We start from the raw sequence: 14,669 nt of genomic DNA, 5'->3' as shown, positions 1-14,669 counted from the left end.
TCGCAGATCATAAAATACATACATATACTATACATGAGTATTAATGATCAGCGTGAAGAACTGAGTCGATTTTGCAATATCCGTCTGTCTGTATGTATTTGCCTCAGTTGTTGAGATATCGATATAAAATTTGAAACACAATCTTTTCCCAGCAATAAGTTGATCATTTGTCGGAACTGCAGATATCGGATCATTATAGCATATAGCTATCGTACAAACTGTCCGATCAAAATCATGGTCTTACATGGAAAACTTTTTTTATTTAATTCAATTTCATCACAAATTTGGCATGAATTATTGTCCAAAACAATGATACAACCTCCGAACAAATTACATATAGCATATGACAAACTGATTAATCAAAACCAAGTTCTTGTATGGGATTTTATTTAAGAAATTATCTCTCCAAATTTGATATAGATTATTGCTAATGGTAACTGTACAATCTCCGAACAAATTATTTAGATCAGACCACTATAGCATATAGCTGGTGTACAAACAGACCCATCAAACCAAGTTCTTGTATGAGAACTTTTTTATTTGTGAAGGATATTTATCTTTGGTTGTTGTTGTTGTTGTTGTAGCGGCACAATTCTGCCGATTTAACAGTCCTTGACCGGATAAAAATCCGGGTCCGTTCCGGTTACGTAGACCCGACTGTCGTGGGTACGGTCTTATCTTTGGTTAATGTTTTTGCTTGTTTAGAATCTTTTTTTTTTTAAATAATGAGTATAGGAGTTTACGTGGTTACAACTTCAGCAATAAATTTTCAATACGAAAGTCATAATTGATAAATTTGAAAAACTATTTTTCTTTCAGTTCGTTAAGCCGCTCTTTAAATCGCTGCATACACTAGCTGGCACCGAATCCATACCTCTTATTGTATACAGCAACCGTGGAGAAATCTATGATGAAAAGCAAGAAAAATGGACTGGTCGCGATGAATGCATACCACTGGACTCATATGTACCTGAGTGGCTTGAGCTTGGCGCACGAATTGTTGGGGGTTGTTGTCGCATTTATCCCGAAGATATTATACGTGTCAGGAAATTGATTGATAATATGGAAAATAATATCTGAGAGTTGCACTGAACTGATTTATTAGTTGTTAAGTTTTATGATTATATCGAAAATTCAATAAAAATTTGGCAGACCACGTTTGTGAATTTGTTTATAAAAAAAGCGTCTAACCGTAAGTGCAGTAACCTTTCTATTGTCGTGAAACATGCACAAAGTGCACCTGAAATACAGGCCACCAGCAAAAGCAGCTTGAGCAAAGGTTACTGTTATCTCACTTAGTCGCTGTTAGAGCACTTTAAGCTTGCGGTTTCATTTAATTTAGCACTTTTACTATATAGAATTGTATATTCATTTAACTTTATTTATTTTATTTTTGATAATCACATATTTTGTTTATTTATTGCACATGTTTACGTCTGGCAGTTTTTGTACTTTTGTCCATGTGGTACCATGTGCCGTTATCAAAACTAAAATTATATATAGATTTTTAACACAATAAAACATACAAATAAACTTGACTGGAGAATTATATACATTCAATCTTAAAATGTTGCATCAGATTTAAGTTTGTTTATAAATCAGGGAAAAATAATAAAACAATTTGTTTAAACCGGCAAGTTTTCTATAAAAAAAAGTATGAAAGATTATGCAATAAGAAAGAGTTTATTTAAAATTTCCGACTAAAAATTAAGGCGTTTAGAAGTAACTAATACTGGAGCACTCAACTTTTTGAGAGCATTGGTCAAACTTGTGATAGAATACGTACATACATATGTACGTGTATGAAAAAATAGAGAATTACAAAACATTGACGTTCTTGAAATTTAAACAATGTTTGTAAGATTTTCTCTTTCTTTCATTTGTCGGAAACGCCGATTTACAACCACTATAGCATATAACTGCCATACATACAAACTGAACGATCAAAATAATATCCTTTTTATTTGACGAGTTATCTTCACGAAATTTGGCATGAATTATTATCTAAAGCAATGGCGCAATTTCCGAAGAAATTTTTCCAGTCGGTTTACTATAGCATATCGATGTCATACAAACTGAACGATCAAAATAATCGCCTTCTATAGAAAACTTTTTTATTTGACGCGATATTTGGCACGGTTTATTATTTAAGGCAAACTGATGGTTGAAAATTAATTTATTGTATGGACCCTTTGTATTTGTGATAGGTTTTATAGCTTCGAAGCAATCGAACGTGAACGTTTTTTTTTTGTTTCAATGAATTTCAATCCGAAAAAGAATAATTTAACCATGTTTTTATGTCATAACATACATGTTATTTTTGTATTTGTATACTATGTAGTCGATAATGTGTTGTCTGTTTTGAATTAATTCATTGAAAACAAAATGTTTGCATATTAAATAGGCAGCAACAACAGTCATTTATGAAATTCTTCAGATTTTTATTGATTTATACATATATGTACATATTTACATATATATATATATATATATATATATATATATGTAAATATTTAAAAGTTTATGAGAGTACATATACGTACATATGTAAAAATCCATTAGTGAAAAATGTAATGATTGACCAAAAAGAGACTTATATTCGAGTTATGTATATATTGAGTAGTCGAAAAAGTCTTTTCGTATTTTGTGATTAGATGTGATTAGAAATACGAAAAGACTTTTTCGACTAACCAATATTAGAGGAGGTACTCCGAAATTTAAGTAATAGTTGAAGTTAAAGTTAATAAAATGTTCACCAAAAACTACCAGAAGAGTTTTAAGATATAGTGTAGTAAAAGTTGGTCATGGCATTTAATGGAGCCGTCCAAAATGCAACTAGTTGTAAAGTAGTCTGCTTTGCAGACGAATTGACATGTCATAAGTATGTCGGCAAGCGGCGGAAAGTGTTTCTGCAAAGAACTGCTTATCAGTTTTAGTAACAAACAATAATAATCTCTATGCCTGTAGTCACCCGGTTCAATGATAATACAAATTAATTTATGTACTTACACATCTATACACAATTCACGCGTGTATGCGCAAGTTTTTATATATGCATAAATACGGACGTAAACAAGAAAATAAAATAAAAATAAAATACGTTCGTATGTAAGCGACGCCTTATCAATACTCATTGATATGAACAAAGTGAATAAATATATATGCACGTAAGTACTTTAAAGGCCACATTGTTTTCATATGTATATTATTATATACCCTGCAAGAACCCTCCCAACAAGAAGGAAGCTTGTTATGGGGTGACCAATACCCACGCATTTGTTAGATCAGCCTTGACTTATGGTTCAGTTGAAAATTAGTTCGTCTTTCAATGCTAACCAAAGCATTATATAGGACACTCATAGAAACTAGAAATAGAAATCTTTGTTGGCGCTCTCGGGTGATTAACTAGTGATATTACCGATAATTTGCTTGCAAGTCAGCGTTCAGATTCTTTATTTGAAGGATAAATCTTTCTTTCCACAAAAAAAAACAGAAAAAATGTCCAACTTTGGTTGAACTGAAACTATATTACCGTTTACAATTACAAATTTACAAGTACTTTGATCGGTCGGTTTATATGGCAGCTATATGCTACAGTGACTCGATCTGAACAATTTCTTCGGAGATTCCACCATTGCCTTAGACAATAAATTGTGGCAAATTGTTTGAAGATATCACGTCAAATGAATAAAGTTTTCCATCGTTTAGTTTGTCCGGATCCATATGCTAAAGAGTCCGATATCGGCAAATGACAGCTTTTTGGTGAGAAAAGGACCGGTGCGAAATCGATCGATACCTTAGAAACTAAATGTATACTTTATAGGGTCTCTATAGGGAGTTCAATACGCCCTATTCAGGTCTACAACATAAGCCAACTGATCAAATTTGACCCGAACTGGTCCATTGAATTTGCGCATGCAAATCGATTCGAACTGCAGAGTCAAACATTAATAAGGAATACTACTTGGCCGTGTTGAGGCGTCAACGTGAAGCAATTCGTCGTAAACGGGCAAATTCGTGGGCAGAAAATTCTTGGATTTTTCACCTCGATTGAGTTAAATCGAAATACCTATGTCTTTGAGAATGATGCAAAATAATATGTATAAATTTGTTTACAACGGTTTTGGCACACTGCCCATAAGAAAATGACAGAAACTTTATTTTGCGGACTTACTATCATAAAAACGGTCATTGTTCTCGCAGGGCACAATTTCTATATACATATTTATATGTGGTAGTATATAGCCTATCGGCTACAACTCACTGCCAGATGTACACCATATTCAACTAGACTCTATGTGATACATGTAGAGCGACGAACGCGTACAATAACCGACGCTGGCGTTATAAAATCCTTGTGCTATATGCAAATCGAAATAGATGTACGCGGACCTCACATCTGTTAGGACGTGTGAATCTTATTTTGAAATTCAAAAAATATAAACAAACGGTGACAAACGCAAGAGGCGATTTTCATTAAACAATTCTCTACATTAGCAGCAGTGAGAAACCACTATTTCAACTGTAACTGAAAAATAGTGCGCCTGTTGAAAAACATTAGACAAAATAAGTCCACAGAAAGTTATTGAAAATTGTGAAAGTAAAGTAATTGTATATAAAACTATAAAGTTGAACAACAACAATAGCAATTTTATACTGCAATTATTTTGTGAGCGCCATAATTGCCCTCTGTACTGAATAAGCAGAACAAAAACTCATACAGACAACTGCCATATCAATAAAATAAAAGATAAACACACACACTTACATGCATAGTGTTTTTTATTTTCGATTATCAATTCAGCGTTGCAAGTCACTAAAGTGTTGTTAAACAAAAGCGCAGGCAGGCACGCATAAACAAAGACTAAAACAAACAACAAATAAATTATAAAATAAATTTATAACACGCATACATATATACGGTCAACGTCGAGGTAAGTAATAGAAGCTGAAATTTTAAAATAGTATTTACATACATATATACATACTATGTATATATACATACTATTTATAAGTGCATTCGAACTTTTTGTAAATTATGCATATGCAAAAGTGAAAGTATATATATGTGCATACATATGTACAAATGTATATACATACATAGATATCGTTATGTATTTATAATTTTAATTTTTTTTTTAAGTGGAATAATGTAAATTTTTTGTACTGTTAAAGTTTAAATATATCATTAAATAATAAAAAATAATTTTAATTTTTAAATATATCCGCATCAGACATGTCGACAGAGCATATGTTAGATCGGAATTGCATTATCTTAGAAAAAGCAAGTGCACTAATAATTATAATTAAATTAAAAGCCGGTCTCTTCCTTCAAGTGTTTCATAAAGGTGGGTTTTCTAGTAAAAAAAAGCATTCGAATTTCACAAACGTCTTCACTTGCATACTAGATACACTTTCGTATAGCAGCAATCCAGTAAAGTCAAAAAAAAAGTATCAGCAGGGTCTCAGCACATCTGTCTATAGGAATCACTTTAGAAAAATCACACAAAAGTGTAAGCTTTACGGTCACAATATTTTCCTCGGGTAAAAAACAGCCTTTTTTAAAGTCACGAGATAATTTTGCGCGAAGCTGGACGCCAGTTGGCTCTAGTCTCGCGCCACGATATGATTTGAAGGTCACGAGCTGGCCGTCAACTGGCTCCATAAAACTAAAACAGGCACAGTGCCTGGCCAGTGCTTAGGTGATTCTCGCGCCACGATATGATAATTTCGCGGGAAGCTGGCCGCCAGCAGGCTCTGTATAAGTAAAACAGGCACAGTGCCTGGCCAGTGCTTAGGTGATTCTCGCGCCACGATATGATAATTTCGCGGGAAGCTGGCCGCCAGCAGGCTCTGTATAAGTAAAACAGGCACAGTGCCTGGCCAGTGCTTAGGTGATTCTCGCGCCACGATATGATAATTTCGCGGGAAGCAGGCCGCCAGCAGGCTCTGTATAAGTAAAGCAGGCACAGTGCCTGGCCAGTGCCTAGGTGATTCTCGCGCCACGATATGATAATTTCGCGGGAAGCTGGCCACCAGCAGACTCTATATAAGTAAAGCATGTACAGTGCCTGACCAGTGCTTAGTTCAGTGTCGCGCCAAGCTAGCCGCCAGCAGGCTCTATTTAAGTAAAACAGGCACAGTGCCGTGAAATTCTGAAATTTTTGGGAAAAAAGTATTTTAAACTCGGCCATTGCGACGCCTTTTTCGGTGACCACTCGGCAAAAAAATGCGCCCGCGTTGGCAGGATAACTCCTTACAGATCATCTAAAGCCTAAACGAAGGGAAAAAAGCTGAAAATTGTATTTTTGGTAGACATTTTTACAAAAAAATGAAAATCTCGGTGAACATTTTACGACTTTTTTTCAAATAGTTGTAATCCAAAAAAATCCTTCGTCCAAGTCGGATCAACTTGAAAATTCCGACAATATTCTGTTATAAAATTTAATAAGACAATTGAACCCCTTAAAAGCGAACTATTTGTTACACCACTCATACATACAAACTTACAACGGCAATATAGTACTGTTATATTATGCATATTTTTTTCAACAAAATTTTTAAATTTCTAAATAAATTTTACATTTGAAACTTTGCTTTTCTATGGTTAATGCAAAGAGCCAACGGGGCGTATGAGTGATTTGAAATTCAAATTAGTCGATTTTGCAAAATCTTCTTAATAAATACATACGAATTTGTGTAAAACTTAGCTTGATGGTATATACGGACAAATTTTTCCATATATTTCGAAATAAATGTATATAACATTCCTGCTTGTGCCTAAAGTGGTGTATAATAGGAAGACATGTCGTATGAGTAACCATTCGTAAATTCAATTTTAAATTAACATAACGGAGAGAGGATGTTGGTGACATCTTAGTTACTACTTTTATATAACTCTTCTAAAAGGAGGTACTGCGACCAGTTTTCTTAGAGTGTTTGTTTAAATTTATGTATACAATATTTCTGCAATCTAAATGAAAGATAAACGGTTGGTTGTCTGAATACATGAATTTGGCAGAAAACTAAGCCCCATAGTTTAGTTAAATTGAGCAGTAGGAACAAAAAATTATTGAATTCGGATAAATATATCAATCAATGCTTCTTCTGAAAATGTCTCACGGTAAATTACTCACGTAGTGTTATGAAAAACAAAGCACATTGCGAACAGATAATCTCTTTGGAAATTGATAATTTATTGCAACTTTCGTAAACGTCATACCATAATCTATTGAAATCAATAGATAATAGGCTGAAGGTGAAATCCACACAGTATGTTATTGGCTGTTACTATGTCGTTTAGTTATAATTAATAAAGACTACAAATGTTTTGGAGATAGTTGTACTCATAATATTTCCATGATAGTTTTAATAGCTTAGAAGCTTGTTACGAACTCCCTATTATTACTGGCGAAAATCATTTACGATTTTATGACGCCAAATCAGCAGATGTTCAGCCAAAATATATTGATTAAATACATAAATATGTATAAATATGTATATATTGACCTTATATGTATATTGTAAGTGAACAGATGTACATATGCTTAGGACCGATGCTATCATATATAATATGCTTGTAAACATAAAAAAATATTTTGTTGCTAAGGATAACATTTTCATAAGCATATTTAGGGAGATGAGTTAAATTACATAGAAAATATATGTATGTATGTAGTATGTCATAAGCAAATAAAAAATTATGAAGGAGTCTATATGGAATATGAAGTGTTTATTATAAAAAAATCGTTCATAGCTTTTTTTATAATAAAAACTTAATATCAGTTTCGGTTTCGAAATTTTAATTAAAGAAGTTGGTTATGTTTTTTTTATAATAAACACTTCGTATTAGTTTCGATTTCGAAACTTTTTTTATAATTTTTTTTAACAAAAAACTGCGACAGAAAGCCATCCATCATTAAAGATTAAAGAATTTTGCTCCAAAACATAGACATCTGTACAACGCGCCAGCTAAAGATTGAAAGGAATCCGCTTTGAATGCAACTTTTTTAAACAAAACTGCAACGTATATAAATATAACCCAGCAACAGTTATCACAAACATAACAATAACTGCACATACATACCTACATATGTATGTATATACATATGTAGCCCAAGCAGCAAAGTTCATGAACACTGCATAGGAACCTTTATAGTATATCATTGTGTGAATGCTCCTAACAACAAAGTGGTTTAAGTTCATTGCACTTGTCGTCTAGATTATTTCAGCGTACTACACAATAAAATATATACATATGTATATAATTATAAATAGATGCAAAGATGCACATTCTTTCTCGAATAAACAATATTTGCATACGAACACAATACACACATACACATTTTACCAAAAATAAAAGAATGGTGCGTCGCATGCAGATAGTATATTATTTAAAAAGTGACAGTGGTCTTGAAGAACATGACCTACATACATACATTAGAAAAATTCAGAAAGAAAAGCTGCAAACAGAAATAAAAAATTAAGCAAAAGAAACACGAAACTTTTGAGAGATCGCTGTTGGCAAAGGTTTGGTGAGATTGCTGAGAGGTTCACGTTATCTTGCATATATGATATGTAATTGTGTAGACTTTATGTCAATGCTAATGATGGGACATGAAAATCTACATATGTATATGATAAAATTTGACCCGGACTGGTCTTTTAATCTGCGCATCGATAAAAAAAAGATCGTTACAATTTTTTTATGTTTGTGTGGAATTTGATCTTCATAGGTAGTATAGCAAAGGATCTCAACACTTCTTAGAAATCGACACACGCATTTTGATTAATGCTGTGGGTGTGGAGCGAGTCAATGCTACTTGTAGAGGTCGCAAAAGAAAGCTTGCCAACGTAGCTGAGGACCCTGTATTCATCAAACGCATTATTCCTGGTAGCGAGACGTGGATTTATGAATGTGACGTTGAAACTGCCTAACAATCAAGCGAATGGAGCTCCAAAAATGACCGGAAACCAGAAAAAATGCACAGAAGGCACTGAATGTCATTACAGCCAAAGCCTATAACAAATGTTTGGAAAATCGAATTAAATATTGGCATGCTTTTATTGTCTCACGGGCTATTTTCAAAGCGATAATGAAGATTTGTTTTAAAATACGTAAAAATGTGCATTTTTTGGCAGTAAGGTTTGTTGCGTAAATTTAACGTGAACGTTGGAATAAACGATACTGCAAATAGTAGCATAGAAATAAAAATTTTTATTTTTTCAGAATAATTTTCACAGAACAACATAATTTTGTAGTTGCAATATAAAAATTAAATAAAATATATATTTGCATATATGTATGTATTAATAATTATTAAATACGTACCCATGCATACATACTATATATACTTTTCTAGTGTAAGCACCTACATATAAACGTACATATATAGTTTGCGACCAATTATATACATATATATACATACATATATATATATGTACATATGTATAATTATTTTCGTTGGATTCGTAAAATTAATATAAACTATGCATCATTTAAAATGAGCTTAACATAAATTAAAATTTTTTTCCAGTGAAACTTCTTTTAACATGGGCCCAACACGGATACTGACCAAAGATGGCGGCTTTGGCACGCAAATGACGGTGCATGTTGGCAACGCCGTTGATGGTGATCCGTTATGGAGCGCTAGATTCAACGCTACAAATCCAGCGGCTGTTATCAATACACATTTAGATTTTTTGCAAAGTAAGCGGAGATGTTTTTTCCTGATCAAATGGAGTACATATATTTATATATGTATGTAAATATGTATGGATGTACATATATGTAGTATATTAAATTATTTGCGACAGCAGAAATATTCCAGCAAATATACGTATGTACATGCATATATACCTATACGTACATTTATATATTAGGATTATTTAAAAAATATATGTTTAATATACCAACAAATACATATACATACATAAATATTTATAGATGGTGCCGATATCATACTGACTAACACTTACCAATGCAGTGTTGAAGGTTATGTTGACTACTTGGACTTGGATGTTGAGCAAAGCATTGAGTTGATGAAGAAAACAGTGCGTTTGGCGCATATTGCTAAAGATAAATACTTGGCGGAATGTTGCGAAGCGAAAGTGCACGTACCCGATGGTATGTTAACACAATTGACATTATAATATTTCACTGATTCTACACATGAAAATAAACCGCACGCGTTATAATTTTAAAGCTGTTGATTTAGCGCGTGCAGTGTGAAACGGAACAGAACGGAACGGAAACGGACGTTCACTGCACATAGTTTTTTATTTGAACTTTCGGAAACGGAAACTTTACAAAAATGGTCACTCTGTACAAATTTCTGTTTTCAGGTTTCCCTCTCATACTGGCTTCAATCGGTCCATATGGCGCTCATTTGCATGACGGTTCCGAGTACACAGGCGATTATGTAGACCATGTTACGCTGAAAGAGATTACCGACTGGCATCGTACACGTATTGATGCTTGTTTAGCAGCTGGCGTTGATGCGTTGGCCATCGAGACAATCCCCTGTCAGGCTGAAGCGGAAGCGTTGGTAGAAATGTTGTGTGATGATTATCCAGATGTTAAATATTGGATAGCTTATCAGTGTAAGGATGAAAACACTTTAGCGCATGGAGAAAATTTTGCAGATGCAGCGCGCTCGTTATGGGAACTATTAGGAGAACGTAACGCACGAAGTAAATGCTTGGCAATAGGTGTTAATTGCGTGCATCCGGGGGTAAATTTTCATATCATAATAATTTTTAATTTATAATTTATAAATATTTTCTCATTCACTTATAGTTTGTTACACCATTGTTCAAAAGTTTAAACGGTAACACACCTGATGCCGAGAAGATTCCACTGGTTGTGTATCCGAACAGTGGAGAAGTTTACGATGTAGCGAAGGGTTGGCAAGGGCGCGAACATTGTGTACCACTGGCAAGCTACGTGCCTGAATGGTCTAAATTGGGAGCGAAAATCATCGGTGGCTGCTGTCGCACATATGCCAGAGACGTTCGTCTAATTTCAGAAAGTGTAGAAGCGCAAAATAAATTAAACAGATTTATTTAGGCATACAAAGATCGTTGAGCTCAAATTAGTTAAATTATGTAGAGAAATGTACAAAAAATAATTTTATACCAATTTTTTATTTAAAATAAATAAACAAACAAACTCCTTTGTACTTGTATTTTTAAATTTGCTTCCATATTAGTCCTTGTTGCCTATACTTGTAAACCTATAATAATATGGTGTTTACACCGTGAAATGTTTTAGCTAAAGCTCACTTGGAACTAAGAACTGAATTTTTATTTCGGCAGAAATAAATGCCTAAATTCAGGCTCCCTTCTAAAATCTTAAAATATAATTGTTTTCTCAGTAATAATACTTAAGTTAAGTGAAATATCCCATAGTAATAATCGTCATTGTAATCAATATTAACGTACTAAATTTTTTTTATATAAACCACCCTGTCTTTGAAAGTTCTAGTAACGTTTTGCCATTTCGCAATAACGCAACAACTATAGCTACCAAATGTCATTCCAATTGTCTTTACACATTAATTTTGGAAAAGCGGTAGCGGTAAATTTTGTGCAAAAATAGAGAGGTGTACGCCAATAGAGAAATAAAGTTAGAAAATCAAAACATTCTGATTATCATTTCGAGAAAAGTTCAAGCAAATATCTTATTTTAGTACGCAACATGTTGATTAAAGTAAAGGTGAGTAAAAGTGTTTCGTTTTATGTAGGCGACAGAATTCGCGAATCATCACTAGGTTCGCCAAATACTACAAATATCTTGAATCAGAAATCATGATTATTGCTTATTCACTAATAATTATTGTCCATATATGTAACTGACATTAGACACTAACCGGCAAGGAAATAGAAATCGACATTGAGCCTACAGACAAAGTGGATAGAATCAAGGAGCGAGTAGAGGAGAAGGAAGGCATACCACCACAGCAACAGCGACTTATTTTCTCTGGCAAGCAAATGTAAGTTGAATATATGTTAATTTATTAACATATATTGAAATAGTAAAAGTATGTATGTATGATTGAAGACTTTTATGTAAAATTTAACGCTATAAACTTCAACTTTTATTGTGTTCTAAAATTTATAATACGCGTAGGCTTAATAGTTTTAGTATTTGTGTATATTATATACTATAAAATAATTTTACTTTTGTGTTTTAGGAATGACGACAAAACCGCCGCCGATTACAAAGTGCAAGGTGGCTCAGTGCTTCATTTGGTTCTAGCGTTGCGCGGTGGACTATTCTTAATTAAGGCATAGAAAAAATAAATTAACGTAAAATTTAAATAATGGAAATGCATAAATGTTGTGAAGCTAAAACATGAATATTTGAGTGCGTGTCCCGATTTTCATATTTATAATCTCAATGATTGGGCTTGATTGGAGAAATAAAAGGAAAACAATTTTCTAATAAAAACTGACACATTTACTTCTTAAAGGAATCTTAACAAAAAATGTCTTAGTCATTCGTAACTTCATATAAGCATATTATATGTCAGCTATTTTTCGTAATACGTCCGACCAACAAACGATTTTTAGGCGTACATTGCTCTGGCTTTAAACGAGTTAGAATTACATCATATCCGACTTCCTCGGCTTGGCGTTTACGATCCGTATCAACTATATCCATACACAACTGTCCTTGACGTGTGGTTTCTGGACGACAATTCAAGGTACCCAACTCATGGGCTTGGTCAGCTGTATGCGCTATATATAAATAATCTTTTTCGGTCAATGTTGTCCGGAAGCACTCGCTTAACGGATATGTGATGTGTGGCATTGGTTGTAGTGATCCATAACAACAAGGACAGCAAACAAATCCCGCACGCGATCGACGACACTGCTGAAGTACTATATCCGTCGCGGTGCCACAAGCATGCAATGATGTACCAACATCAAAATGTCCCTCGAAATAATCAATATTGCACTGATAAAAGCGACAATTTTTCAGACCTAATTGTGTGGCTCGCTGTTTTGCTCGCTCTAAAGATATTGCCTTGTTTTCCATTAATATTATGATGCAGTTTGGTAATTGTAAAGCTAACAATATGCCTAAATGACCTGTTCCGCTGCAAAAATCAATGATTCTATTGCCTGGTATTGCTAATGAGACCACTGCATTAGCAACATTCTGTAATTGCTGACGTTTACGAATAATACGTTCGCGTGGTAATGCCGAATTTTTTTCTTGATCAGGTTCTATTACTTCCCAATCGATATGATTTTTCTCATATGTATTTGTGGATTCACTACTAAACTGCAACTGCAACTTTTCTAATTTAGTCAATGCAGCATCTACTTCACTTTGTTCCGTATAGATTCGGTTTCTGGGTTTATAGCGCTTCGGATCGCTCTTATAAAGGCTGGCAGGTTCACAATCTGGTATAGTAAGTAGAGTTGATGATTCATAACGTTGTTCATGCAGATACAATTCGTTCAATATGCGATAACAACTAGGATCAAAAATGTCAATCTATATAAAAAATATGAAAAATTAAATATCAATCAACAAACTAGTATCTTTAAGATTACCTCACTAAGCCATGTAGAGGTTAATGGAAAAAGCATTAGCATATCTTTGCAATATTTAAATATTAAACGCATGAAAGTATATAAAATTATATCTGCAATGGTAAAACTAATGCCTTCAGCAAACCGATGTTCAATTGGTAACTTCTCTTTAGGTACACTGCAATCGAGTATTACTTTGTTTTTCTTCTTTGTTCCAGCATCAGAATTCTGTTGTTGGGCCTGTTCACGCGCGGTTTTGTAAATATTATGCATTCGTACTGGTTCGTTCATGTGTCGTTCAAATCGTGGTACTTCCTTCGGAATTTCGTCCAGGCTACCACCCGACTGCAAGGTACTCAATAAACGATTCATGGCATCCACGATATCAACTTCACAAAATCGTGTCCAAATAGAAGATTCTGCTGGTGCCAGCAAACAAGCACCTTTAAAACCCAATAACTTGCGTCGTTCTAGGCATTCCTGCCGCGCTACAAGTTCTCTGCAAACAGCGCACATACCCGCGATAAAGGTATTTTCGTCTTTTGCATAAATTGGCAGTCTAAGGTCTCTTATGGCCTCTACACTTGTTGCTTCTTTGCAATGAATTTTCTCTTCAGTTAACTCGCGTCTAAGGTATTCTGAACGTAAACGAAGTTTTGCCCCCCGGATGGTTGTCCGCACGAAATTCAATTTAATGTTTGACGGCGATTGCAAGTACCGGTACACATATAAAGCCATAAAAGACTCTATACTGCTATATATTTCTGTATTATCATTACGGGTATTTATTTCAATTTCAATATATAATTGATCCATTCTGGTTGATTATTAAAATATAAACTCAATTATATTTCGGAAGACTTCTGCCAATTTAAAAGGCGCTTAAAATGAATTTAGTCAATATTTTTGGTTATGTTTACATACAAAAAGTCATATGTGCAGAAGAACATCGGAATGCATACAATAGAAGGGTTGCATTATGACAGGCATATTTAATTTAAAGATGTGTATTTATGTTATTTCAGGGTTTCTAAAAAATATCAATATATGTGTTTATATTTTCTGATCAGTGTACATATTTAATTCATTATTTTCACATGCAAAAGGAAACAATTTAAAAAAAA

The 14,669-nt window shown here is 33.7% G+C and overlaps 4 protein-coding genes across 6 annotated transcripts in view; 3 read left to right on the top strand and 1 right to left on the bottom strand.

The window, feature by feature from the left end:
* LOC120767243 (homocysteine S-methyltransferase 1-like) overlaps positions 1–1,551 on the top strand; it is a 31,245-nt gene extending 29,694 nt beyond the window's left edge. For all 3 annotated transcript variants that reach the window (XM_040093086.1, XM_040093088.1, XM_040093087.1), the window contains one exon: positions 820–1,551. In XM_040093086.1, coding sequence (XP_039949020.1) covers positions 820–1,080 — 261 coding nt within the window. In that variant the 3' untranslated portion in view covers positions 1,081–1,551. The remainder of the gene's footprint in view (positions 1–819) is intronic.
* Positions 1,552–4,369: 2,818 nt separating this feature from the next.
* LOC120769338 (homocysteine S-methyltransferase) lies at positions 4,370–11,149 on the top strand. The gene is made up of 5 exons (XM_040096294.1): positions 4,370–4,934; positions 9,537–9,709; positions 9,947–10,126; positions 10,345–10,733; positions 10,799–11,149. The coding sequence occupies exons 2-5, from the start codon at positions 9,553–9,555 to the stop codon at positions 11,066–11,068; spliced, it is 996 nt and encodes a 331-aa protein (XP_039952228.1). The 5' UTR covers positions 4,370–4,934; positions 9,537–9,552; the 3' UTR covers positions 11,069–11,149.
* Positions 11,150–11,535: 386 nt separating this feature from the next.
* Positions 11,536–12,451, top strand: LOC120768648 (NEDD8). The gene is made up of 3 exons (XM_040095419.1): positions 11,536–11,716; positions 11,863–11,993; positions 12,195–12,451. The coding sequence occupies exons 1-3, from the start codon at positions 11,699–11,701 to the stop codon at positions 12,292–12,294; spliced, it is 249 nt and encodes an 82-aa protein (XP_039951353.1). The 5' UTR covers positions 11,536–11,698; the 3' UTR covers positions 12,295–12,451.
* Positions 12,438–14,552, bottom strand: LOC120768646 (glutathione S-transferase C-terminal domain-containing protein homolog). The gene is made up of 2 exons (XM_040095415.1): positions 13,567–14,552; positions 12,438–13,507 (listed from the first exon to the last, which is right to left on the bottom strand). The coding sequence occupies exons 1-2, from the start codon at positions 14,359–14,361 to the stop codon at positions 12,530–12,532; spliced, it is 1,773 nt and encodes a 590-aa protein (XP_039951349.1). The 5' UTR covers positions 14,362–14,552; the 3' UTR covers positions 12,438–12,529.
* Between the last annotated feature and the right edge of the window lie 117 nt (positions 14,553–14,669).

Source organism: Bactrocera tryoni, chromosome 2, assembly GCF_016617805.1.
Source record: "Bactrocera tryoni isolate S06 chromosome 2, CSIRO_BtryS06_freeze2, whole genome shotgun sequence".
In the NCBI taxonomy this organism is placed as follows: Eukaryota; Metazoa; Arthropoda; class Insecta; order Diptera; family Tephritidae; genus Bactrocera; species Bactrocera tryoni.
Note: the sequence above shows the minus strand (reverse complement) of the source record. Positions and strands in the feature narration are given on the sequence as shown.